Here is a 23,235-nt window from a genome sequence, read left to right as displayed (position 1 = left end):
CAGCACAGGGTGACAGCATCCCCAGCCCCGTGCAGCTGGTGCATCCCTGCTCTGAGCTAACCGGACATCCGCTGCGGTCATCCAGGTGTGCCGAGCCGTGCCGAGCAGCCGGGGGGGGCTCTCACTGCCCCTGCCTGCACAGCAGCTGTCCCAGGCCCCTGAGCCAACCCCCAGCAAGCCGGGGCACAGCTTGTGTGTCCCCCCCCAGCATGGTCCTGGCTCACTCCCTGCATCCTGCCTCCGGAAACTGCCACCTGCTCCTCTCACCAGCGGCTGGCAATGGACCGCCGGGTTTGGGGAGCAAACCCGGCCCTGGGCAGGGCAGAGGGTCGGCCGGGAAACTGTAGCCACCCTCGGAGCCAGCAGGGAGGAAGCAGCACGGCAGCAGGGCCATGCCGAGAGGGCAGCAGCCAGCTTGCCCCCCTCCCAGCCTGGGGCATGGCCACCGCGGGCTGGGCAGGGACAGGCAGCACTTCTGCAGCTGCCAGATCCGATCCCTCCCCTGTGGCGCGGTGTGGCTGCAGCCAGCCCCTTCCCCAAAGCTGGACAAGCCCTGGGAGGACGCTGTCCTGCAACACACCAACCTCCTGGCCAGGCTGGGACTCCCTGCCTGGGACAGGCTCACCCCTCGCATGGCCCCACACGTGCTGCTGGCACGGCTCCTTGCCACACTCCCGCTGCAGCATCCAGCTGTGCCGTGCTGGGAACAGCTGGATTACAAACACGCTGGACTAGACTAAGGACTTGAGCGGCTGTGTGCAGGCTGGGGAAGCCAGCTTTTTGCCGTAATGGTTTATTCACTAAAGCTTCCTCTCACTCTTCGTGAGCAACTGTGGCTGCTCACCCTAGCCCTGAGTGCTCGCCGGCTCCTATTCTTGTCCAGCCGGCACTTCCCAGGCAGCACATTGTTGGGATTCAATGGGAGGAAGGGTGGGTTTATGGTACTGAGGGCTTAGGAGAAAGGCAACCAGTCTCTGGGAAGCAGCTTCACCCCTGCCCCAGCGCCTGCGGGGAATCCACGGCCCTGCAGCAACGCCAGCGTCTGCCGTGGGGACGGATGGGAGTCCCCAGACACGCGGAACCCAGCTGGAAACACGCAGGACCAGGAAGGCAGCAGTGGTGGAAGCAGGGCAGGGGCTGCCCAGCCAGGTGCCACCGGTGCCCACGCAGCCGCTGGCAGGGCTCCATCCTTCCCGAGCGCATTGCTCCAGCACTGCGCTGGAGCAGCCCCCCCGGCCGACACCGCGTGGGCCAGGGGAGGAAACGGGGCAGCGAGGCCCCGACAAAGCCCGATTGTGCCCGGCCAGCCCTGGGAACAGGCAGATCAATGGGCTATAAACAGTCGAGGGAGCCGCTCCGTCGCGGGGCGAACAAAGGCATTTCAGAAGATGTTTCCGAGCTGGGTCCCGTTGGTCCCACTTGGGGGAAGGGACGGGACCGTTCCCACTCCAGCGCACAATAGGGAACAGCCATTGCCCAGCGTCACCGGGCAGCCAGGCTGGGAAAGGAAGAAGCCAAGGGCAGGGGTCACCTCAGGGGACAGTGCCAGCCTGCCCGGCGGGACTGGGGCAGTGGCATGAGAGGTGCTGTGAGCCCCAGTGCAGGCGGCTGCAGCGGGGTAGAGCTGGGACAGCCTTTGCATCGCCCTGAGCCTCCTCCTGCACCTCCCACCCCAGCCTCAGCTGCCCTCACACGCCGCCATGCAAAGGCCTGAGAGTCCCCGGCGGTGCCAGGCTGCGAGCCCTACCGGCCCGGGACAGCAGCAGGTTGGGAGGTAAACGCAGCCGGGCAGCGCCAGCAGTAAAGCTGTCAGCGGGGCAGGAGCTGGCCCCGAGGAAGGACGGACCGATGCGAAATGCTGAACCGGCTGCTGACCTCAGGGCTTCGCACCAGACACGACAGATTTATCATCCCCGGGAGGGGAAGGCCAGGCCGGGGCAGCAGCAAGACCTTGCTCAGGCACCAGGGGAAAAAACAAGCTGGGAGGCAGCAATAATCCTGGCTACGGCCCCAGCACGCTGCAGTTACCGGCTGGCCTGGCTCAGGCAGCTCTCGCTGGAGTTTGGTCCCACTGCGCCTGTGATGCCAGAGGCTGGAGGGGACATCGGCCACCAGCCCCCCGCGCTCACTGCCAGCCTCTCCTGCCATGTGCTGCCCTGCTCAGCAGCCCAGTGGGATCCCCCCCCATCCCCTGGGACCCCACCCAGGACTGCCACAGCCCTTCTTGTCTAGATAAGGAGGTCGAAGGGAAGCGGATGACGTGGCCGGGGGGAGCTGGGACGTGGCCGGGGGGAGCTGGGAGGGAGGCACAACCTCAGCACGGGCTGGGATTTCGGTGCCTCCCCCTCCTTCCTGCCTATTCACCCTGCTGCCAGGCCCATGGTCAGTGCCCAGCCAGGGACAACGATGGAATTTCTCCCATCGTAGAAGGGGCTGCTTCTTGAAAACATGGGGAGCAGAAACACACTCTGAGCCAGGGTTAGGGCCAGGTGCTGATGCAGAAGACACACAGACCCAAGGACTGACATAAGTTTATTTTGGCTGTTCCTGTACAGGGCAGACACCTCCTTGTTCTCTACACACCAGCCCAAAGCCACCACCACGCTTGGAGCTCTGTGACAGAATCGGGGCCAGGACTTGTACCTCCCTCCATCCCCCTTCCTCACTGTGAAGCCTGGGGATGATGCAGAGAGGGGTTCCCCAGAGTTCTCCACCACTGTTCAGGCTCCCCTGGGTGGTAGGCAGTAGCATGGAGCTGTGGTCGGGGTTCACGAAGAGCCACGGGAGAGCAGTAAGCGGAAGAGCCGATCCTCCTGCCGCAGGCAGTTAGCCTGACCCCAACTCCTTGTCACTCAGGTCCAAGTTTCTTCTATCATCACATCGTGGAAGAAACCTAAAGAGATGTGGGGAACCAGGCCGAGAGGGTTTCATGGTTCAGGGGCTAGACCAGGCCAGGAGCTGATGGGTTTCAGAAATGCTCCGCCTGTGAAGCATGGCTCTCTGCCCGCCCTGCCACAAAGGAGGTCTGGGTGCTGTGTCTCGAGTGCATGTGGGGCAGGCAAACCCCGACCCTCTGGCAGGCCCCGGGAGGGTGAAGAGCAGCAGTGGACATAGTGCATTGCCCAGGTAGGGCCCGGTGCAGGAGGGAAGCTGGTGGAAGGTGCTGCAGGTGATAAAAGAGTCCCCAGCACAGTGCTGCAGGTCAGAGTCCTCCAGCTGCAGGTCAGAGCCCGCGGGCAGCCGGCCCCGGCCCCAGGGCCAGTCCCTCCAGGGCACTGCCTCTGCCCAACCAACTTCATTAACTCTTTTCCGGGCGGTTCCTGTTCAGCACGGCCCGAGGGGCGAACTCCAGCTTGTCCTTCAGGCTCACCACCTTGGTCAGGTCCTTGCCCGCGATCTCCTGCAGCTTGCGGTCCTCCCGCTGCTCCGAGATGCTCTTCTCCTCCTCGGCCGCGGGCTGGGGGTCCCCGCGGAGGAACCACTCCAGGTGGTAGCCCACCAACCCCACCACGAAGGCCACCGGGAAGGTGACGTACGGGGCCTTGGAGCGCACGGCCGCCCACAGCACGGACCACATGGCGCCGGGGGCTGCGCCTGGCAGGGGGCGACACGCGGCGGTCACAAGCCGGGCCCGGCCCCCCGCGGCGCCCGAGGCCTGCGGGCTGCCAGCGCCGGGGCGAGGCTTCTGCGGGCAAGGCCGCACCGGGGCCTCCCGCAGCACCGACCCACAGGGACGCGGGACCCGCCCGGGCCCCCTGCTCGGCCCCCCGGGGTGCCGCCCCGCCACCGGAGCCGGACCCCCAGCGAGCCCCGGGCGGCCCCGCTCACCTGGGCCCCGCCGCCGCCGCCGCCGCCAGCCCCGCCCCTTCCGGTCAGCGGCGCAGCGGGAGCGCGGCCGAGAGTGGCGGCGGCGCGGCGCGGCGGGGCGAGGCTGCCCCCTGGCGGACAGCGCGGGACCTGCGGCGCTGGAGGAGCGGCCCGGGAGCGGGGGGAGACCTACGGGGAGAGATCCACGGGGGAAGAGAGACCCACGGGGAGCCCTGGGGGAGGGAGCCACAGGGAGACCCACGGGGACAGCCACGGGGAGGGAGGCACGGGGAGACCCACGCAGGTGCCCATAGGGAGACCCACGGGGAGGCACCCACGGGGATTCCTGCAGACATCTCTCGGGCACCCTGCGGGGACATCTGCTCCTGCCCCAGCGAGAGCCCCTCTCCCGCCCCACGGATCCCTCTCCCATCCCATAGACCCCTCTCCCATCCCACGGACACCCCTCTCCCACCCCACAGACCCCTCTCCCACCCTCCCGCCCCACGGACACGAAGGGGCGGCAGTCGGGGCAAAGGCGAGCCCGGTGCCAGCCGCGTCCCCACGGGGAGGTGGCCACTGGCCCGGAGTAACCAAAGTCACCTTTATTAATTGCGGCGGTTCGTTACAATAAAAAGGGAGCCACGTGTCACGGTCACTGCACGGCGCTGGCCGGGGTGGGGGCTGGGGGCCCTTCCCAGGCACATCTCTAACTCCGGGAGGCTGGGGGGGGGGGGGGCGCGGCAGGGGGGGAAGGGGCTTCGGGTGGCTGAGCGGGCACTGCCATCCCGGAGGTGTTTAGCACCGACGGACCCCCTGGAGCGAGGGACCCCCAGCGAGGTGCCCCCCTGCTCGGCCCCGGCCCCCCCCTGCTGCATGGAGGGGGGGGGGGGGGGAGTGTGTGCAAGCTGGGCCCCCCCAAGTTGCTTCTGATCCCACCGCTCTGCCCGAGGGTCCTGGGCAAGGTTTGGCCCCGGATTTCAGGGGCTCCCCAGCACCCACCGGCCCTGCCTGGGGGGCGGCTGGTGATGCTGCGTGGGGCTGCTGGCACGGTGGGGTGAGGGACGGGGATGGGGTCCTCCCCAAAAGGGGCACTGGGGGGGACAGGATGCTCCGAGAGAGACCTGGGATGGGGACAGGGACAAGGCAGATGCAGCCTCCTGCCCCGCCACACTGCTCTGCCCTGGAAGGGACCTTTGGGGACCCCCCCACCCTGCTCCCAGGACGGGGTGCAGGGACAAGGGAGCTGGGAGCAGCAGCCGTGGGGCACCAGGCACACGACAGCCCCACCCTGGGGTGCCCTATCCTGGAGGCACAGGAAGATGGGGTGACCCCCCTGGGGTGACCTCTGGTAGCCCCCCACTCAAGGGGCAGCTGCTGGCCATGTCCATGCTCCGGTCCCACCTGCTGGCACCAGTGCAGAGCCACCACGGGCCCAAAGGGGCTGCGGGCAGGTGTCCCCACCGCCACCCCCACTGCATTGCCCACCCATGGGGGACAGGGCTCCCACGGGTGGTGAGGCACGAGGGGGACACAGTACCCCCTGTCCCCAGCTAGTGCCACACCGCAGAGGCGCTCCCAGTCTCCGGGCTGGTGGGATGGATAAACGGAGGGATGGACTGATGGTGGAGGAGGGCTGAGCAGGATAGGAAGAAGCGTCGTGATGCTCCGTGCGAGGGAAGCTGTGACCGGGGGTGTGGGGGGGTCCTGCTGCTCTGGTCTGCCCCACCAGCCAGAACACAGCGCCGGTCACGTGTCGTTTCTGGTTTATTCCTCAGGTTATATTTATATATGTATATAGGGGAAGGAGCCCTGGGTCCCCTGTGGCACCCGAGCCGGGGGCAGGCGCGGGCAGCGCTGCTGGGGAGCCCTTTGTCCCCTCCACGTCCCAAAGCCTCGTGCCGGCAGGGCTGGGGAGCGGGGCTGGGGGGGCTCCAGGTGGGCAGGGGCTGGAGGGCCCGTCCCCACCACGCGCTGGGGGATTGCACTGAGTACGGAGAGGTGAGGGGGGGCCTGCCTGCAGCCCCCTCTGCTCCAGCCCAGCGGGGCCGGGGGCTGAGCATCACCTCTCATGTGGTTGGGATGCAGGCGGGGGGGGAGTGGTGCAGAAAGGCTGGTGGGGTGGGAAGGGGACGGAGAGCTGGGACACAGCCCCAGGGAGGGCAGAGGAAGGGAGAGCCCCGGACCCCGGGAGAGGCTGGCAGGGGCATGCGGGCAGGGGGCAACGGGACGGGGCAGAACCGGGCTTGCGATCACCCGCCGTCGGATCCACGAAAGGTCTAAGATAGAAAAGAGAGAAGCTGTGAGTGGGGCCAAGAGCTGCCCCAGGGTGTCCCCGCGGCTCCCCATCACAGTGAGCTACGGCCACGCCGTCCAGTCCGGGTAGAAAAGCGGAGGCTGCGGTCACAGCCGGGTCTGTGCCTCGGGGATGTAGATCTCGATGCTGTCCGCGCTCTCGGTGGCCGAGCTCTGGCGGAAGGAGGCAGCTCGCTTGGCTGCCAGGAGCCGCTTGCGGGCCTCCTGCCGCTGCCGGTCCACCGAGTCCAGCGAGCGCTCCTTCACTGGGTGCACCTTGGAGCGCGGCGGCTTCTTTGGTATCGGGGGAGGCACCTTCTTCTCCTCCTGCACAGACAACAGGGGCTTCAGGGTAGGCGCAGAGCAGGGACCTCCACAGAACGGGCGTCCTGGTGGGCTTGGCACAGCCAGCAGGCGTGACGGACACACGCGCCTCCACGCACGGCGCTGCCGTGGGTGCCAAAGCCAGGGTGAGGTGGCCCCGTGGACCCTCCTGCACCGTGGGGAGTTGTGAGGCTGGGCTGCACGCCCCTTCCTCCATCCACACGGTGTGAAGGTGCCCATGGACACGCTGCCTCTGCCCGTGCCGAGACCCTGCCCGGCCCCTTGCGGGCAGCACTGCCCTGGAACGCCCAGTGACCCCCCTGCGAGACCGCAGCGGGGGAGCGGCCCCTTCTTTAGCTTCATTTATTCCCAGCTCTGTTTTTCAAGTGTTTGCTAAAACCAGTCACTGGAAACAGCCCAGCAGCGGCGGTTTGGGTGCAGATGTGCTTGGGGAGGAGGAGGGAGGGAGAGGTCGCAGGGGACAAGTGCCAGTGGCATACCTTGGGCTCCACGATCTTCCACCCATTGGCCTTGAGCTGCTGGAGCTCTGCGAACTTCATGCTGACATCCTCAATGGAGAGCTGCAGGAGGTCCCAGAAGCCGGCCAGGTCTTGGAAGGTGGGCACGGGGAACGCGTTGGGATCCTGTGGGGACAGAGGGACACGGCGTCATCCACGTCTGCCTGCGGGACATCAGTTCTGCTGGCCATGCAGCCATCCCACCCCCACACTGCTGGGGGGGTTCTATGTCCAGCTCTGCCCCACGATGTTACAAAGTCCCTTTTCCACTGGCTAAGGGTATGAGACCCCCCACCCACCATGGTCGACCGCACGGCACCGCTGCCTGGCACTCACCATATTCTGCTGGCAGAGGCGGTAAAACTGCTGCACCTTCTGGGACATGAGGAGCTGGGCGCTGCCCACGGCACTCCGGATCTTCTCCAGGACTGGCAGGAGGAGAGCAGACAGTTAACACTCCCGCAGGACACGGAGCCTCTCCCCTGCACAGTGGGGACCTGCACCCCCTCAGGGGCAGCTTGGACCTTCCCCCAACCCAGGTGGCATCTCCTCCCTCCTCCAGACCTCACTAGTCCCTGAGGGTTTCCCAGTGTTTCTTGCTCCCACCCAACCCCTTTAGCCTTGGCAGGGGAGATGCTCCATGGTCAGGGCACTGCAGGACCGTGGCTGTGCCCCCACCAGCTCTGCAGGAGCACCCCGTCCCTCCCACCCGTGCAAACCCCCCTGACTCACTCTCCTCCGGCAGGTCGTAGTCCTCAGCCTCCCTCTCCATCTGCTGGCACCAGCCCTCCATCTTCTCCACCTCCGCCTGCAGCAGTTTGATGAACCATTCCCCATCGCGGTGGCAGGGGGAGGCACGGCCGGAGTCAGGGAGGCTGCGGGAGCCCCGCTCCATCCAGGCATCCCGCCGGGGCACCTCCACCGTGTCATACTGCAGCTGGTAATCCTCCCGGTACGCCCACTGCCCCTGCGTGTGCACCGTCTTGTACACCGCGTACTGCCGGCCGGACTCGGGCTCCGAGGAGTGCCGCTGGAAGGGCCGCCCGAACTGCAGGGCTTTGTCCTCGGTGGCCACGGCCAGGCCGGTGAAGCCCTCCAGCTCCAGGTCCGCCTGCACGCCCGCCGTCACGCTGTTGGAGCGCTTGAAGCGTGCTCGCCTGCGGAGAGCGAGAGCGCGTGGGGACCCTCGCGGCCAGCGAGGACGGCCCCACCCCCCCACCAGGTACCACGGCGGGCAGGGTGAGGGATGCCCACAGGCAGGATGGGGCTGGGAACCCCGGTTTGGATCCCGGAGCATGCGGGGCCATGGGGACAGCCCTGAGCAGCTGCAGCCTGCCAGTCTCTCATCTCCTCTGCTCTTAGCCCGTTTCCATGGCTACCGGCGCTGGACCAAGGATGGAGAGGAGCGTGTACCAGGGCTGCGTGGGCATGTTGCCGGAGCTCCCCTCCCGCGGGCCCTTCAGGTCCCGGCACACGGCATTCCCACTTCAGCCAAAACGTTTTACGTTTAGCTGCAGAAAAGCCCAAAGGTTTCATCTGCACCTGGGCTGGGCCCAAGGCTCACGGCTGAGCCCCAGCAGAGACACCAGCAGAGGGTGGGAGCAGGGGACCCCCTTCCCCAGGCAGGCAGCTAGCAGCAGCGAGGTGTCAGGGCCAAGAGAAGGGCAAATCCTGCCCCAGGTGGGGGCAGCTGGCCCAGGATGGGGACAGTGCTGAGCCCTGGGGTCTCAACCAGAGGAGAGAGGGAAAAGATGCTGCAGGGCAGTGGTGGCACGTGGAGCTCGGGGTGTCCCAGTTCCTCGGTGCAGTAAGCGTGGTGTGGTGGTGTGGTACCTTTTGTCCTCCTCCACCTGCACCCCAATGGAGTGGAACTCCCTCTGGCTCCGGCTCTCCGTATCCGAGTCGGAGATGGCCTCGACCTGCCGAGGGGTAGAGGGAGAGCGCTGGAGGGTGACCCTGAGATGCAGCGCGGTGGCTCAGCATCACCCACGCCACTCGGGCGGGCTCAGAACCAGCTTGGAGCCCGCAGGGAGGAGCGAAGCCCACCTGGACGCCGATGGAGGGACGCCACTTGCGCTGCCGAGCCAAGCTCCTCAGCTCCTCCCGGCCGGGAATGGCCTTGATGATGAGTGTGGAGGGCTTGGGAGCAGTGCGGGGCTGGACTGGAGGCAGGTCAAGGGCCACAGATGTCACCTTGGAGCTCTCCAGGCTCTCAGCCGAGTTGCAGCGGGTCGCAGCATCTTTGGACCAGGCGGAGCTGCGAGTGACCTCGCTGGGCAAGTAGCTCTCGTGGGTGGACTCGGTGCTGCTCTGCGCCGTGACGGAGATGAGGGGTTTGGCTTTGGTTCCTGGAGGGATGGGAGGTGGAGCTTTTCTGTAACTGAAGGCTGTTGTGGGAGAGGCGCAGGATGAAAAGGCACGTGAAAACACAGACACTTGCTCATTTCCCGCCACGAACAGGGGTCCCAGGTGAATGGTGCCCACCTCCTCCCACAGCACAGGGCTTGTCACCCTGCAGCATTTGCACCTCAGCTGGCCGAGATCTGGGCTGGCACTCAGAGGGGCTGTTCGGCCAGTTTATTCCCCAAAGGGGATTGGAAACCACCCCAGACCCACACTGGCCATGCTGCTGCAGCACCCGGCAAGGGGCAGAGATGGGAACAGAAGCAGAGGGAAAGAGGGAACAGCAGATCAGTGCTGGGGGCATAGATCAGCCCCTTGACCGGGACTGAGTCATGAGCAGGATATTCCTGTCCTGTGCCAGGGATGAGCCACGAGCGGGATGCTCACGCCCTGCGTCGGGGCCGAGCCGCAAGGGGGATGGATGGTCGTGCCCTGAGTGAGATTATTATGCCCTGTGCTGGGGCTGAGCTGCATGCAGGGTGCTCGTGCCCCGAGTGGGATGCTCACACCCTGTGCCAGGGGCTGCACGGGGCCAGGGGCAGGAGTGGGGACAGCAGCAGCCCTTGGCAGATGCCCAGATGAGCAGGCAGGGAGATGCAGGGGTCCCTCATGTGGCCCAGCCCCTGCTACCCCCAGGGACTCACAAGTGCTGGGCTTCAGGATGCTGCTGGTGATGGGCGGCCCGGCGGGGGCGGACATGGAGAAGAGTGAGAGGCAGTCATCGTCCTGGGAGCAGCCCGCCTGGATGGCCCGCAGGTAGCTGTGGCTCCGCATGCGGAAGCAGCCGGGCAGGTCCAGCGCCTCCACCGCCTGCGACTCCACCTCGCCGAAAACCGACTCGCAGACGGCCTCGAACTGGTGGTTGAGCTCATCGTTGATCTGGGGAGAGCGGCGGGTGAGGCTGAGGGTGGCGAGCCAAGGCCAAGCGGGGCGGGAGATGCTCAGAGGAACATCTGCCACCCCCTCCTGCCCCAACCTGCCCACGGCACCTGTGTCATGCGACCCTACCTGGCCGGTGGTGAAGGAGCGCCCGTAGCCCTGTCCCCGCGGGAGCATTCGCGGTGGCGTGCAGCAGCTGGGACAGTTACAGATATATGAATCAGAATAGTGCCTACTTGCAAACCTAATGAGAGACAGTGGGAATAGAAGGGATCGCACCAAAAGCAACACATTCAAGCAAAGCATTTGGAAACGCAGCCGCAGCGATGCTCCCGCCGGCCACCACTGCTGTCCCCACTCCTAACTGCCCCAAAACACTGTCCTGGGGGTACGGAGCCAACCTCCAGTGGTGCGGAGCCACCAGAGGGGTACGTGCCCGGGCTGTGCAGCAGGGCTGGGGACGAGGAGCCAGCCTGTCACCCAGCAGACTGGGCCACGTCCCAGTCATCTCCTTTTGAGCATGCCTCTTCTCCCCAACACCTGCATGTGGCTGCAGCAGCGGGTCCCGCTCCGAAGCCCAGCGCAGCCATGTCCCCCCTGGCACCCACCAAGGGTAGCTACAGCGCAGGGGCAGAGCTCAGCACCACTGCATCGGGGAGCGCGGCCGTGAGCAAGGATGATGCCACTCGTCCTCCCAGGGAGCCCCAGCCCCTGGCCCCGCTGCTGCCCGCGACGCTGAGATGGGGCCGGGATGCGACAGCCCTTACTTGGTCCTGGCCTGGTCGGCGCTGGAGGAGCGGCGGTAGCTGTCTCGCCGCGTGGCTGCCCTGGGCGATACTTTGGCGCTGGCGTCCGAGTCGGCGCTGTCCTCATCACCCATGGCCTTGATGTAGCTGCCACTGCGCATCCGCCGGCAGGGGATCTCCCCGTCCTTGCCCACCGCTGGGTATCCGCTCCACTCGTCCTGCGGCACCTGGAGCAGGAGGCAAGTGTGGGAGGATGCGGTGGCCGGGGTCCCGCAGTCGGGACGTAGAGCTGAGCCCTGCACCTGCCACATGGCACATGCCAGCCCGAGCGCAGCGTGCATGCGTTGCCCAAACCCAGCACGTGTGCCCGGGCCCAAGGATGGTGCACATGCTGGCACGGCTCCCCTGCCCTCCCCACAGCACCCCAGAGCTGCAGGGATAGAGCCTGGGTGCTCTCACCCCCTGGGAAAGCCCCTAAACCCTGGAGAGCTGATCCCTCCTAACCGCCGCGGCTGCCCGTGCCCCACGCGGGGCCATTCCCAAAGCGCAGGGCAGCGCAGCTGCTCCCACCTCGCAGCCCCCCCGGTGTGCGCGGCTGGGCCAAATCCCACCCATGCCAGCGCAGCCACCCGGCTGATGTCGTGGCCGCCGGTCCTGCCATGCGCCGCTGACGCTGGCACCACGGGGTCCTTACCAGGCTGCGGCAGGGGGACGGTGTCCCCCGGGCCCCATGGGGAGGGCGGTGGGGCCAGCACCCTGCCCTGCTGCCCCCACCGCCAGCGGAGAGGGGCCCTGGCCGCCCCCTGCCCTGGCCAGCACGGCATTGCTGCTCCCTGTCTCCTTCCCCCAGGAAAGGGAGAGAAGAGTTAATTAGTTTTTAATTGGAAGGGGATGACCTAGAAGGGAGCCCAGCGACGAGGCGGGCAGTGGCACCCAGCCAGGCACAAGCAGGATAAAAGCTGTGTGGAAGAAGCGGGCGCAGGGCTGCCGGCAGCCCCGAGCCGACAGAGCTGGGCTGCCCCCCCGAGCCAGCGTGGCACGGGGCAGGAGGTGGCAGAGGGGGCTCCGCATGGCATGGCCAGTGAGGGGACAGTGGGGACCAGCGTGGGACCCCGGGGGATGGGGCGCAGGCGCTGAGGACGTGGAGCAGAGCTGGAGCATCCCCACAGCATCCTGAGCTGCCTGGGATGGGGGGTCCCAGCCCCGGCTCACCCCATGGTATCGCCGGCTGTGGTCCCTGGGGTGGCAGCCCCCCGCCCTGCCCAGCCCCTCACCTGCAGGTACTGGTATGCTCGGTCTTTGGGCTTTGCTTCCTGAAGCATCAAGGTCTTCTCGGTGCCGCTGGCGCTGGGGTAGGCTTCGCGGGCCTGGCTGACGGTCATGGTGTGCCAGGCACTCCTCTTGAGCGTCTGGCCATCCAGAGACATGGACATGCCGGCACAGGCCAGGCATTTTCCTTCCCCGCCGCCCTTTAGACTCTTCAAGGTCAAGTCTCTGAAGGCACTTTCGGGAGCGTCCACACAGTACTGGGTGCCCTGGTCGGCAGCGTGCCGGCTGGACACCATGTAGCTGCTGTCGCTGTCCAGGTTGTCGTCGGAGCTCCACCAGCCCATCATCTTGGACCGGTGCCGGGAGTCCACCTTGCGGTCCTTGCTCTTGCTGCGCTTGCCGTGGCGGGACTGGTGGTGGTGATGGTGGTGGTGGTGATGGTGGTGGTGGTGGTAGCCGTCCCCGCGGCCGTCCATCTTGGCACCGTTGTAGTCCCGCTTGGCCGGCGCCTCCAGGGAGTGGGACTTGGCAAAGAGCTTCTGGACGGAGTGGACGAGGTGGCGGATGCGGCTGGGGCTCTCGCTGCGGGGCTCGGCGCCGCCGGCCCGCGGGTACTGCAGCGTGTGGAAGCCGTCGTGGTGCAGCGGCAGCTGCTTCTCGAACTGGTCCAGCAGCGTGGGGGGCAGGCGGTTGATCTTGCTGGCAGGGTGGGCGGTCGCCATGCATTCGTCACAGGAGTCGTAGGGCTGCTGCGCGTGGTGCATCCTTGGGAAGGTGCTGCTGGCGCTGGCAGAGGGCGGCTCGCTCAGGGGCCCGCCCGGGCACTCGCTGGCTGTGCCAGGACTCCGCGCCGGGCAGTAGGGATGCTCCAGGGAACACGGCTCGCTGGGGCTGAGGAGGTACGGCGGCCGGCCCTCGGGGCCGTGCTGGACGTAGTCGGCAGGGTGCTCGCAGTCTTCTGGGATGCAGCGGCAGCGGTGGCCGGAGGAGGGCTGTGCCTGGCTACGCTCCCCATGGTAGCCCTTCATGGTGTCAGCACCCGCCCCATAGCTTCGGCATCCTGCAGGGTCGTCCCTGCGGGCTCATCTGTGGGGACAGGGACAGGCACAGCGTCACGCTCCCCTCTGCGCCCCACCACCAGCGTAAACATTGGGGCTGTCCCCTGGGAACGGACCAAGGGGGCTGGGAAGCTCCCAGGGCAGGATCCGGCCCTGGCTGAGCCCTTGTGAAGTGGGGCTGGAATGCCAGAAGCCTGGCAGAAGCCGTGGGGCAAGGGGGGCACAGTGCTGGGGCCGGGCACCCGCGGTCACCCCGGCTCAGCTGCTTGGAGGGGGCAGTGGGAAGAAGATGCTTCTGGCAGCGATGCAAGCAGCGCAAGGCCTGCAGACGGCGAGGGAGGACACGCTGCCATCATCAGAAACTTGTTTTCTTCTCCAACACCAAATATTATGAAGTGTTTCTCCATTAGGAAAACCATTCTGGCTGAGTTTTTCAGCCGTTGCGATTCACAGAGCCGTTAATGAGCTGCAGCGGGGCGCGGGGGGGCTGCACTCTGATGTCTCCATCCAGCCCATCCTCCCTCCGTGCTCCCAGCCACGGCACGCAACTGCAGATGGAGACCCACAATCGGCTGCCCCCCCCGGCCCCCCCAGCCCTGCCAGCCCCCTAGATGGAAAGCCAGGGAGCGGAGGTGGCCGTGCCACGCGTGGGGCATCCCCAGCAGAGGCAGGACGGGCAGCGTTGAGCCTGCACCGCCGCCAGAGCCGCATGCACCTGGGAAGGTTTGTCTTACTTACAGGCCCTCAAAGGCTCTGCCTTCGGAATGATTATAAATGAGGAAATTACTTATTCTCCAGTGTAGCTCGGCTAATTAACAAGCATCATTAATACTCTTGTTACCATATTTGGGCAGGGTGCTGTGGGCAGCCCGTCTCCAAGACCAGCCGCAGGGAACGGTGACCATGGGATGGTCCCTGTGGTACATGGGGTCCATCGTGGGGACTGGATACAAGGGACACCAGGAGGGTCTGGGATGTGTGGGGACAGAGGGGCCACATGCCCTGAGGAGCCCCGGGAAGGGAGAGGGGCTGGAGGCCCCCAAGGGGCGTGGGGACCGGCGGCGATGCCCGCGTTGGTGGCAGCAAGTGGCAGACGGAGCCATGGCAGCACCCAGGGAACGCGTCTGCCCTAAGAAGCCTCCGCCACTGGCTTCTCTCCTGGCTCCAAGGCTGGATGGCTGGGTCCCACGCCGCTCCTGCCGCCCTCACAATCGTGCTCCTGCTCCAACGAGGCCCCTAATTGCTGCATTTTAACCAAAGGATCCTGCAGCCTGTTACAAAAAGAAATGCCTCTCTCCTCCTGGGAGAGCTGCTACGGGGAGCGGGCACAGCAGCACGGGAGGGGGCTGCCTCCCGGGCCCTGGGATCAAGCCAGTGGGCAGCAGCAGGATGGACAGACGGACAGATGGACGCACAGACAGGCTCCCAGCCCCGGCTCTGCCTCCACAGGCTGAGCTATCACCTCCTGCTTGGGGAGGGAAGCTCGCAGCTGATCCAAATATTGCCGCTGCAGCGGGAAGAAGGAGTCAAAACAGCTGAGCAGCCCATCACCACGAGCCCAACCGGCTTTTGTGCTTAGCAGGTGCAGCAATTAAACAAAGCTGGGCCCCGCCACCGCGCCGGCAAGGCACCCGCAGCCTCCCACCACCACTGGCAGTGGCAGAGCAGGGCAATGGCACAGGATGGGGACATGCCACGGTGAAAGATGCTGGGTCCCACCCAGTACCAGCTCACCAAAGCCACGTAGGTGCCTGTGCCCTGGCCAGGGACCAGTCAGTCCCCCCAAGGGGCATGCTAGGGATGGGGAAGGGGTTGGGAGTGATCCTGTGGGTCCCTGTCCCCATGTCACAGCAGGGATGGCCGCATGCAGAGGGCAGGAGAAGCTGCTGAGCTCGTTCTTCCCTCTCCAGGGTGGGCAGTGCGGGCAGGCGGCTGCCACGCAGGGCAGGGGAATGGGCTGGAGCACGGCTCGCGGGCAGCCGGCTGTGGCCAAGAGCCGGAGCCGTGTCCCACCGAAGGCCACTTGCGCTGCAGAGCCCTCGGGAAATGGTGGATTTGTGCCACCAAACCGCAGACTCAAAAAGGGGGGTAAAAATCCAGCCCAGCTGAATTTTGTGCCATTTAACACCAGGGTAATTACCACCAGTGGGAACCTACCGCCCACACAATTATGTGCTAGGATAAACTGGAAGAGCATAATTACCATTACAAATAACTCACTTCTTGCCTTTATTGCATCCAAAGCCTGGAGAAACTCCCCAACGCCACCTTTCCTCTGATGTCTGCTGCCACCCTGTCTCTCCCCAGCACGAGGGTCAGCACATGGAGGAGAGGGGCTCACAGCCCCCCACACTGTGGGTCACGCTGAAATTCAGCCTCCTGCGTAATTCCCCACAGGGGCACTTGGCAGAGGCGGTTCTGCTTCCTGAGGCCCAGGGCTGCGGGGACCCTGGGGCAGCGCTGGCAGAAGCCTGAACTCCCCTGGGACACCGTGGCACCCAGGGACCCCCAGATTTCCTCCAGCTCCAAGACCACCGGCGGGAAGGTGATGGGACAGCAAAACCCCACCGCAACACCTGGGTCCAGCAAACTGCCCAGGCACAGGGGCAAGACTGGGGTTCCAACATTTCCAGGTCAAACCCCAAGAGCTGGGGTTGCTGGCCCTGCACCCAGGGGGTCCCGGCAGCCTGTCCTTCCCAAGCAGCCCCCACCGCAGGCAGCGCGTGCCGGGGTCCCAGTGAAGCCCGTCGGTGGCACTTACCGCCCAGCGCTCAGGGGGATGCTGTCCTCATGGCCCCAGCCAGCAGCTCCTCGGCGCTGGGTGTCCCGGCGGCAGCAGGCTCTGGGGGAGCGACACAAAGGGATGAAGCCCAGGGAGGAAGAGAGAGGGTGTTCCTCCCCAAAACCAGCCTGACCCAACTCGCCGGGTATTTTTCCAGCAGCCCAGCCTTCTCTCCTCCCCTGAGGCTGCCCCACACCAGCGCTGCCCGCACCAGCAGTGACAGGGATGGCTCCGCACAGCCACCAACACGTGTTTCGCACAGCTTAGCCCCAAAACCATCCCCAGCCCCATCCTGTTATGCAATTCCCTGCCAGCGGGCACCAGAGCCGGCCCAGTGGCCGCCTCGCCATCGACTTTGATTTGCTCCGGATCTGGCCATATGCTTCACAAAGCCTCCACCCGCCACCCTGGCTTTCCAGCTTGAGCAAAGGGATTTTTTTTTTTTCCAGCTGCCAGCCCGGCAGAGGCACAAGCTCGGCCCGTTCTGCTTTGCAAATTAGCGTGAGGTTTTGCCAGCGTGGGTCCTGCTGGGGATCTTTACGGCTGGGGATGAAAGCAGGAGAGAACAAACACACAGCGTGAGCGCCCGGCACCGTGCGCAAGCTGGAGCCTGGGAAAAAAAAAATAATAAAGTGGTCTTCCCATGTAGGAGCTGAGCAAATTTGATCTACAGTCATCGGAAGAAAATAAATATGGAATACCGCCAGGTCATTTCCACCGCGCTTTTAATCTATTTACTTTTTCCCAACTCGTAAGCGAGGATTGTGGAAACTAATTGCTCTGTTATTTTATTAGGTTGTATTAGTAAAATTTACTCAGCCTCAAAAAAAAAAGAGGGGCTTAGTAAGAGATCACCTAATTTAGTACGTAATTCTGCGCCAAGTCATTATTTTCTTAAAAGTTGAATTAGCTGAAAGCAGCTCACCGATGGTTCATTAGTTGTGTCAGGCAGGGAAGAGTGTCATTAGGGAGAGGTTTGTCACCCCAGTAGGTAAGGGCTGGCCAGGGGAAAGGGAAGGGAAAAGGGAAGGGGAACGGGAAGGGGAGCAAGCAGGATGCAAAAATCACAGCAAACACGCTCGATGCAATCAGGAAATCAAAGCCAATTAGTGTTAATGGAAGAAAACTGAGCAGGCTGCAGGCGGGCACTGCCCGGAGAGGGCTGAGGGGCAGGAACCAACCGGGCACTGCTGGCAATAAGGGACGAGGCAAGATTTGTAAAAAGTCACAAAGGACAAACACCAGCTGAAGAATTGCAAATGTGAGCAGAGCAAGAAGTATTTACTGAGGCCACTGAGAGGGACTGGTGGCACCCAGCACGGATGGCCGGCAACCTGACAGAGCCGGGCTGGGGGGTCCTGGCACCCCAATGCCGGGGGGCATCTCCCCGGCTCAGCCTGCCCCAGCACGTCCCTCCTCCCCCAGCACGGGCGCTTCCCGGGCACCCAACCCACAGCCCAAGCCCAGCGCTGCCACCTTGCTCCGTGTGCTGGGAGGCTGAGGACAGGCCGTTTAACGGGAGGGGCAGGTTATTAAGCACATGATTAATTTTGGCACCAGCCCCGGCTGCCTGACAGCTCCTTCTCCAGGGCTGGGGAGAGCGAGCGCGAGAGGTGCTGCCTCTGCTGATGCAGCGGTTGGTGGGATGAAAAATCCTGCAATGCAGCACTGCTTCTTAATGAGCCATTTGTCTTTGAGTCTTCTTCACTCATTACCATGCCGGGAGAGGGATGGGAGTTGCCCCAAGTCCCCATCTGAGCAATTACTCCTGGAGAAGAGCGAGGAAATACGGCCATGACGCGCCCCAGCTGCCAGGGATCCCGGCACGGCCGCCAGCACTGGGACTCCCCGCCGCAACGCAGGTGCCTCTGGCCGCTGCCACCACGGGGGGAGCGGGACCCCCTGCCCCGCACAGCACACACCGCTCAGCACCGCCTGCCCGGAGACCCTGATCCCCAGAGCCGATTCCCCTGGGGCAAGAGCCACGCTCCTGCACCAGGGCGTGTGAGGGAGCTGGAGCATCCCGGAGCTGCCGGGGCAAAGCCAGTGGAGATGGGAGCCTGGCGCTCCATCCCTGCAAAGCCCAAACCTGGATCTTGGCAGAAAAACCACTTCTTCATAAGCCCTGTACAAGCAGAGAGCAGCTGGGGCAGCAGCCAGAGCCCACACAGAAGCTGGCGGGGAAGGAAAGCAGTGGCACGGGGAAGGGGCCACACCAGCATCCCGAGTGGGCACGGGCTGCAGAGGCGAGCTGCCCCCGAGGCACAGGCACCTCCAGCCCCCTTGGTGCTGCAGCGGTGCTCATCCTGCCCACGGGAGCCGGGACACAGCACAGGGGAACTGACTGTCAGAGGTGGAACCCCATGGCCAGAGCAGCAGGACCACAGCCAACTAACTGAGTCAGGAGCCCATCCTGGAGGGACCCCCCAGCCAGGCAGGGCCTTGGAGACCCCAGCCTCCACCAGCTGACACAGAGTTCATGGGTGCTGCCCTGCATGGATGAGCACCCATCACCAGTTACACCCACAGACAGCTTCCTTCTCAAGGACGCACCTGCCCGCGCTGCCTGGGCCCAGCAGCAGCCAGCACATCCCCCGGTGCCCCTCCAGCGCAGGGTGGAAAGGGGTGACGTGCAGGTGACCCCAGGGAGCCTGGTGGGACAGAGCTGACGCGAGACCAACACACCTGATGTTCACTTGCAGGAAAGGGAAGGGATGAGCGGGGGCAACCCCTGTGCCAGGCTCGCCCTGGGTGCTCTGCCCGTGTCCCCGCCAGACACCTTGTTCCAGTGCCCAGCACAGCCCCAGGCGGGCGGTGGGCTCCAGCCATCCCCCCGGAGTTAGACTTGCCCTGCCAGAGGACCCTTTCCAGGCATCTGGGGGCCATGGCAGCCCCCCAGGCACTGCTGGCTGTGCCAGGGGCCCTGGCTAGCACTGGTGCCAGATGTCCCGTTTCCTCACCCACTCCCCTGGGCTGTGCCATTTTGCCCTCTCCTCCCACATGCAGCCCACTCTGTTGGCAGGATGGGCCACGCTGCCTGGGCTTAAAAAGCCACTTATCTCCCTGGCCACACGATGTAACGACTTAAGCCAGGGATCACTCCAAAGCTGCTTTGGAGAGCTCGGGGCGGCACGGCGTTAGCACCAACTGCGGCAGCAGCGACGATCTCTGGCCGCCCCCTGCCCGTCCCCACCAGGCCCCTGGGCAGGCTGGTCCTTCCATCCCCAGCTCCGTTCCCCTCGGGCGTTCGGCTGTGCCAGGGCTCTCACCTGCCACTGCCATTTCTCTGCACCCCACGTTCCCCAGCACGTGGCACCCTGCTCCACCCTCAAATAACACCCATCCCAACCATTTCCCCTTGCAACACCATACCATCCCACGGCTCTTCCCGCAACGGGGCCACAGGGACCAAGGTTTCCAGCAAGCCGGACCTGGGAATGGCGATGAAGCAGAGGTGGCAGGGATGCTCCAGGCCACCATGTACCATTCCCAGGCTGCATCCCACACGTGGGGCTCCTCGAGGCCAGGGATGGGCACAGCGAGCCTGAGGCACAGCGCAGCCCAGCTCACCAGCGGAGGACCCGAACTGCCACTTTAATGGATGGGCTTAATTTGCAAAGCTGATGAAAACCTAAATATTTAAATACATAATTCTGCACAATGCTCTTAGCGCGGGCCCGGTGCAGGGACAGAGCAAAGGGAGGGATATAGCTGGCAAACTGGGAGCATGGCAGGCATGGGGGGCATGGTGGCAGGACCACACTGGTCACCCAGGCACTGGCATACCCATCATGCACAGTGTGGGGACAGCGCGCATCCTCAGCCCTGCAGCAGGCAGCACAGGCAGGGTGGGTGCCATGGGGTGCTCTGCCGCAGGGTGCTCACCATGAGCACCAGGGTCCCACTCTGCCACCAGCCTCCAAAGCATCTCACAGGGAGATGCGGGAAAAGGGGAGCGTGGTCTGAGCTGGGGAGCTGTGAAGGGCAGCGGGATGGGCCCCCGTGGAGATTACACCACCGATATTCCTGCTACAAGAGCTTAGAGAGAGAAGAGATTTACAGGATTTACCAGCAATACAAATTGAATATTTAATTTTAGCTGCAAGGGAGGCGCGGGGGCTCAGCCCAGGAGCACGTGGAGGTGTGCAGGCGGTGGGCTCAGGGGCTGCCCTGCCTCCTGGGGTGGTGCTTCCAGCTCTCAGGGGAAAACCCATGCCAGGGCTGGCACCAGGGGCTGGGGGGGACCAGGCAGCCCCATGCCAGTGGCACAGGGCACCCTCTGCCCAACCTGCCCCTAATCCCACCAGCCGCTCAACGGCTGCCAAGTGTGCAACAGCCTCTGCCACCACATGGGAGCTCCTGCAGGATCATCCCTGGATGAACCACATGTGTGGCCCCAGCATCAGGGATGCTCCTGGGGGCTCAGGAGAGGCCCTGGCCCCTACATGCTGCAGCAGGGCTGTGCCTGGATGAGGATGCCCCTGGATGAGGCTGTTTGCCAGACAGGGCATGGACTGCGCCAGGGAACGGGGATGGAGACAGCAGGAAGGGATGCAGGAACTGAGTACCCTCCGGGACAGGGTGCAGAAACCCCGAAGGGGACCTAGCCACCCCCTCCAAGGCCAGAGCAGGGGCAGGGACCACGCAGCAAGAGCCCCCCACCAGCCGTGGGGATGGGGCTGCCAGCTGGCCCCAAGCCCCAGCACGGGGGTCCCCATAGTGCCACCGAGCTACGTGCCCATCCTGCCTCACCACACCATGGCCCGGCACGCAGCGCTGGTGCGGGCGCTGCCACGGGGCGGGCTGGGGGAGGATGGCAGAAGATGAATGAGGGAGTCGGGAGGCTAATGGCATTGTCTGGAAAGTAGGTCGTGTGCTGAGCAAAAAGATATTTATATCAAAGCTTGTTCCCCCGCAGAAGCTCCCGAGCTGGGCACAGGCAGCACCACCAGCCCGTGGCCATGGCCACAGCACCCCGTGACCCCATGTGCCCCCACAGGACCCCCTGCCCGACCCCCACCCAGCTCTGCCATCCTGGGTACACACACGCCGTCAGCCCCAGGGCTGCCCCACTGGTGGGGCGGCGGTGCCAGAGATGAAGTTATCTCGACAGAGCCAAAGCCGCGGCAGCTCTCTGTCTTTTGCTGACCTGGCTGCAGGCACCGGGCAATGAATGGCACCGGGTTATTTTTATTTAATATAACCATTGCCAAGGTGTAATACCGCCAGGGACACTCCCCAAATGGGCACAGTCAGCCTGCACTAGGATGGTCACAGCGGGTCCTGCCCTAGCCCTGTGCCAGCTACGGCACCACGGCCCCTCTCCACACACCCAGCCCCGGCACCGGCACCAGCCACGCTCCTGCGTCACCACTGTCCTGAGCTTCAGCCAGGTCTCAGCCTTGTTGCAAAGCTCAGCCAACTCCTTTCCTGCTGGGGGGGAGACCCATGCTCCTCACCCTCTCCCTCACACCTCCGACCATCCCAGAAAAGCCCACAGATAGTCTGCGCAAGCCCAGAGAGTGCTGGGATCTAACAAGATGTTTTGCCCCCTCCAGCCACGCTGCCCCAGTGGCTATGGACACCACGCAGCCAGCAGCCACACGGCCATCCAGCCCCACTCTCCTGTCCCCATCCCTGTCCTCATCCCCATCCCACACCCGGGCAGCCTTGGATCCAGCACAGGAGCAGGTTCATTTCCCGTAATAGCTGTGTCGGCTGAATTTACAGCCTTGCTCTGAGTTATTAATAATAATGGCCTCACTCTTAAGTAGGGCTTTTCATCTGCCTCAGAGCCCTTTCCAGAGGACATCTGCAGCATTATCACCATTTTATTCTCATTTCAACGGGCAGGAGAGTGAGACGGAGAAGGGACCGCCATGCCTGCTGCTGGGCAGCCAAGCCCAGGGGTGCAGCATATGGCCCCGCGGGGGTCCCAGCCACAAAAAACCCTGGGGGGGCTGGAATGCCTTGGCCCAGTGGGAGGAGGCAGCCATGGTGCTGGGGCTCGTGCCGGCCACGCTGCGGTGATTTACACCGGCGCTGAGCCTGGGCCCCGCCACGCGGATAAATCCACTTCAGGCAGCAATAAACCAGCATCATCGCATCGGTAATCCGCAGCGCTCCCACCGTGGTGAAAAATTGAGGGGCAAGGCACTACCACCGCTGCTGACATGCTTGTGCCAATAAATCCCAGCCCTGTGTCAGCAGGGGCACGGGGAGGTCTCCGGGGTGGAAACCCCTGGCGGACCTGTGGTCGGAGAGGTGAGAGCCACCGGGCACCCATGGGAGATGCCAGCAAGGGAGACCCAAGCACAGCCTGGGGATGGCCCCAGCACACAGGACCCGCAGCAGCCACGTGGGACCGGGGACATCCCCGAACCACCCCCCACGCATCCCACAGCAATGCCCACCCGCCGCGGGCAGCGCCGACGTCTCCATGCTGTGCGCCACAGCGGGGCTCTGTGGGCAGATTTATTTCTCTGTTAAAGCACTTTGATCTGAAGTTATTTTTTGTTTACTAGCAACAAGGTATTGTAAATACATCTTTGCTGATAATTATAGAGTCTGGGCGCACACCTTAATCTCCATAAAATATCAGATGTTACAATTTGCCTGATTTAATGAGATTGGAGGCTGATAAGCCGCTGAGGTAAGCTGTAAACCTGGGGGGGAGGAGGGAAATGATTGCAAATGTGCTAAAACGCCTTCATCATCCTCCTCCTCCTAGCACTGCCACGTGCACAGGCCGGGAGCATATGCCCAGCCCCAAGCCCCCTGCCCAGCTCCCAAGGTGGGTCAGGGCTGTGCTGCAGCAGCTTCACGCAGGGATGGGCATTTAGGGCAAACTGAGCCTTTTATACAATTTACCTCATTAAAACTCCAAGAGCTGAGAGCAGCACCGAGGCCTCACCGAGCTGCCCGCGGGGCTGCAGCCGGGGGCTCTGCCTGGGCACGTTCTGCACCCCGTGCCACGCCAGGGAGGGCAGGCAGCACGGTACCGCGGCCCCGGTGCCAGGCTGGGGCGCAGGCAGGCACATGTGCACGCTCCAGTGCTGGCAGCGTGCACGGCCGCGTGCCGGCAGAGGTGTGAGGACGGGGTCCCCAGGGGGTGGAGGGGCACAGCTGTGCTGCTCAGGGAGGTGCGCACGCTG

General features: G+C 64.4%; 2 protein-coding genes across 5 annotated transcripts in view; both read right to left on the bottom strand.

Annotated features, from left to right (window-relative positions):
- Positions 1-2,519: 2,519 nt before the first annotated feature.
- On the bottom strand, positions 2,520-3,858 carry SMIM12 (small integral membrane protein 12). The gene is made up of 2 exons (XM_040588534.1): positions 3,829-3,858; positions 2,520-3,594 (listed from the first exon to the last, which is right to left on the bottom strand). Exon 2 carries the CDS (start codon positions 3,575-3,577, stop codon positions 3,299-3,301), a length of 279 nt encoding a protein of 92 aa, XP_040444468.1. The 5' UTR covers positions 3,578-3,594; positions 3,829-3,858; the 3' UTR covers positions 2,520-3,298.
- A 539-nt stretch (positions 3,859-4,397) lies between these two features.
- The window catches only part of DLGAP3 (DLG associated protein 3), a 28,244-nt gene continuing 9,406 nt past the window's right edge, over positions 4,398-23,235 (bottom strand). For 2 of the 4 annotated variants that reach the window (XM_040588438.1, XM_040588436.1), the window contains exons 2-12: positions 16,061-16,141; positions 12,247-13,327; positions 10,994-11,199; positions 10,356-10,470; positions 9,992-10,226; positions 8,991-9,331; positions 8,778-8,863; positions 7,677-8,101; positions 7,281-7,372; positions 6,927-7,070; positions 4,398-6,429 (exon numbers count right to left, since the gene is read on the bottom strand). In XM_040588438.1, coding sequence (XP_040444372.1) covers positions 6,211-6,429; positions 6,927-7,070; positions 7,281-7,372; positions 7,677-8,101; positions 8,778-8,863; positions 8,991-9,331; positions 9,992-10,226; positions 10,356-10,470; positions 10,994-11,199; positions 12,247-13,269 — 2,886 coding nt within the window. In that variant the 5' untranslated portion in view covers positions 13,270-13,327; positions 16,061-16,141 and the 3' untranslated portion in view covers positions 4,398-6,210. Of the gene's footprint in view, positions 6,430-6,926; positions 7,071-7,280; positions 7,373-7,676; positions 8,102-8,777; positions 8,864-8,990; positions 9,332-9,991; positions 10,227-10,355; positions 10,471-10,993; positions 11,200-12,246; positions 13,328-16,060; positions 17,556-23,235 lie in introns of those variants that run through there. The other 2 variants (XM_040588439.1, XM_040588437.1) reach the window with 2 other exon arrangements.

This window comes from Falco naumanni, chromosome 3 (assembly GCF_017639655.2).
Source record: "Falco naumanni isolate bFalNau1 chromosome 3, bFalNau1.pat, whole genome shotgun sequence".
Classification (NCBI taxonomy): domain Eukaryota; kingdom Metazoa; phylum Chordata; class Aves; order Falconiformes; family Falconidae; genus Falco; species Falco naumanni.
This window is presented reverse-complemented; position numbering and strand designations above follow the sequence as displayed.

Bases quoted from the DNA above. Each gene is read 5' to 3' on its own strand.
- SMIM12 (XM_040588534.1), bottom strand. From the start codon at position 3,577: ATGTGGTCCGTGCTGTGGGCGGCCGTGCGCTCCAAGGCCCCGTACGTC.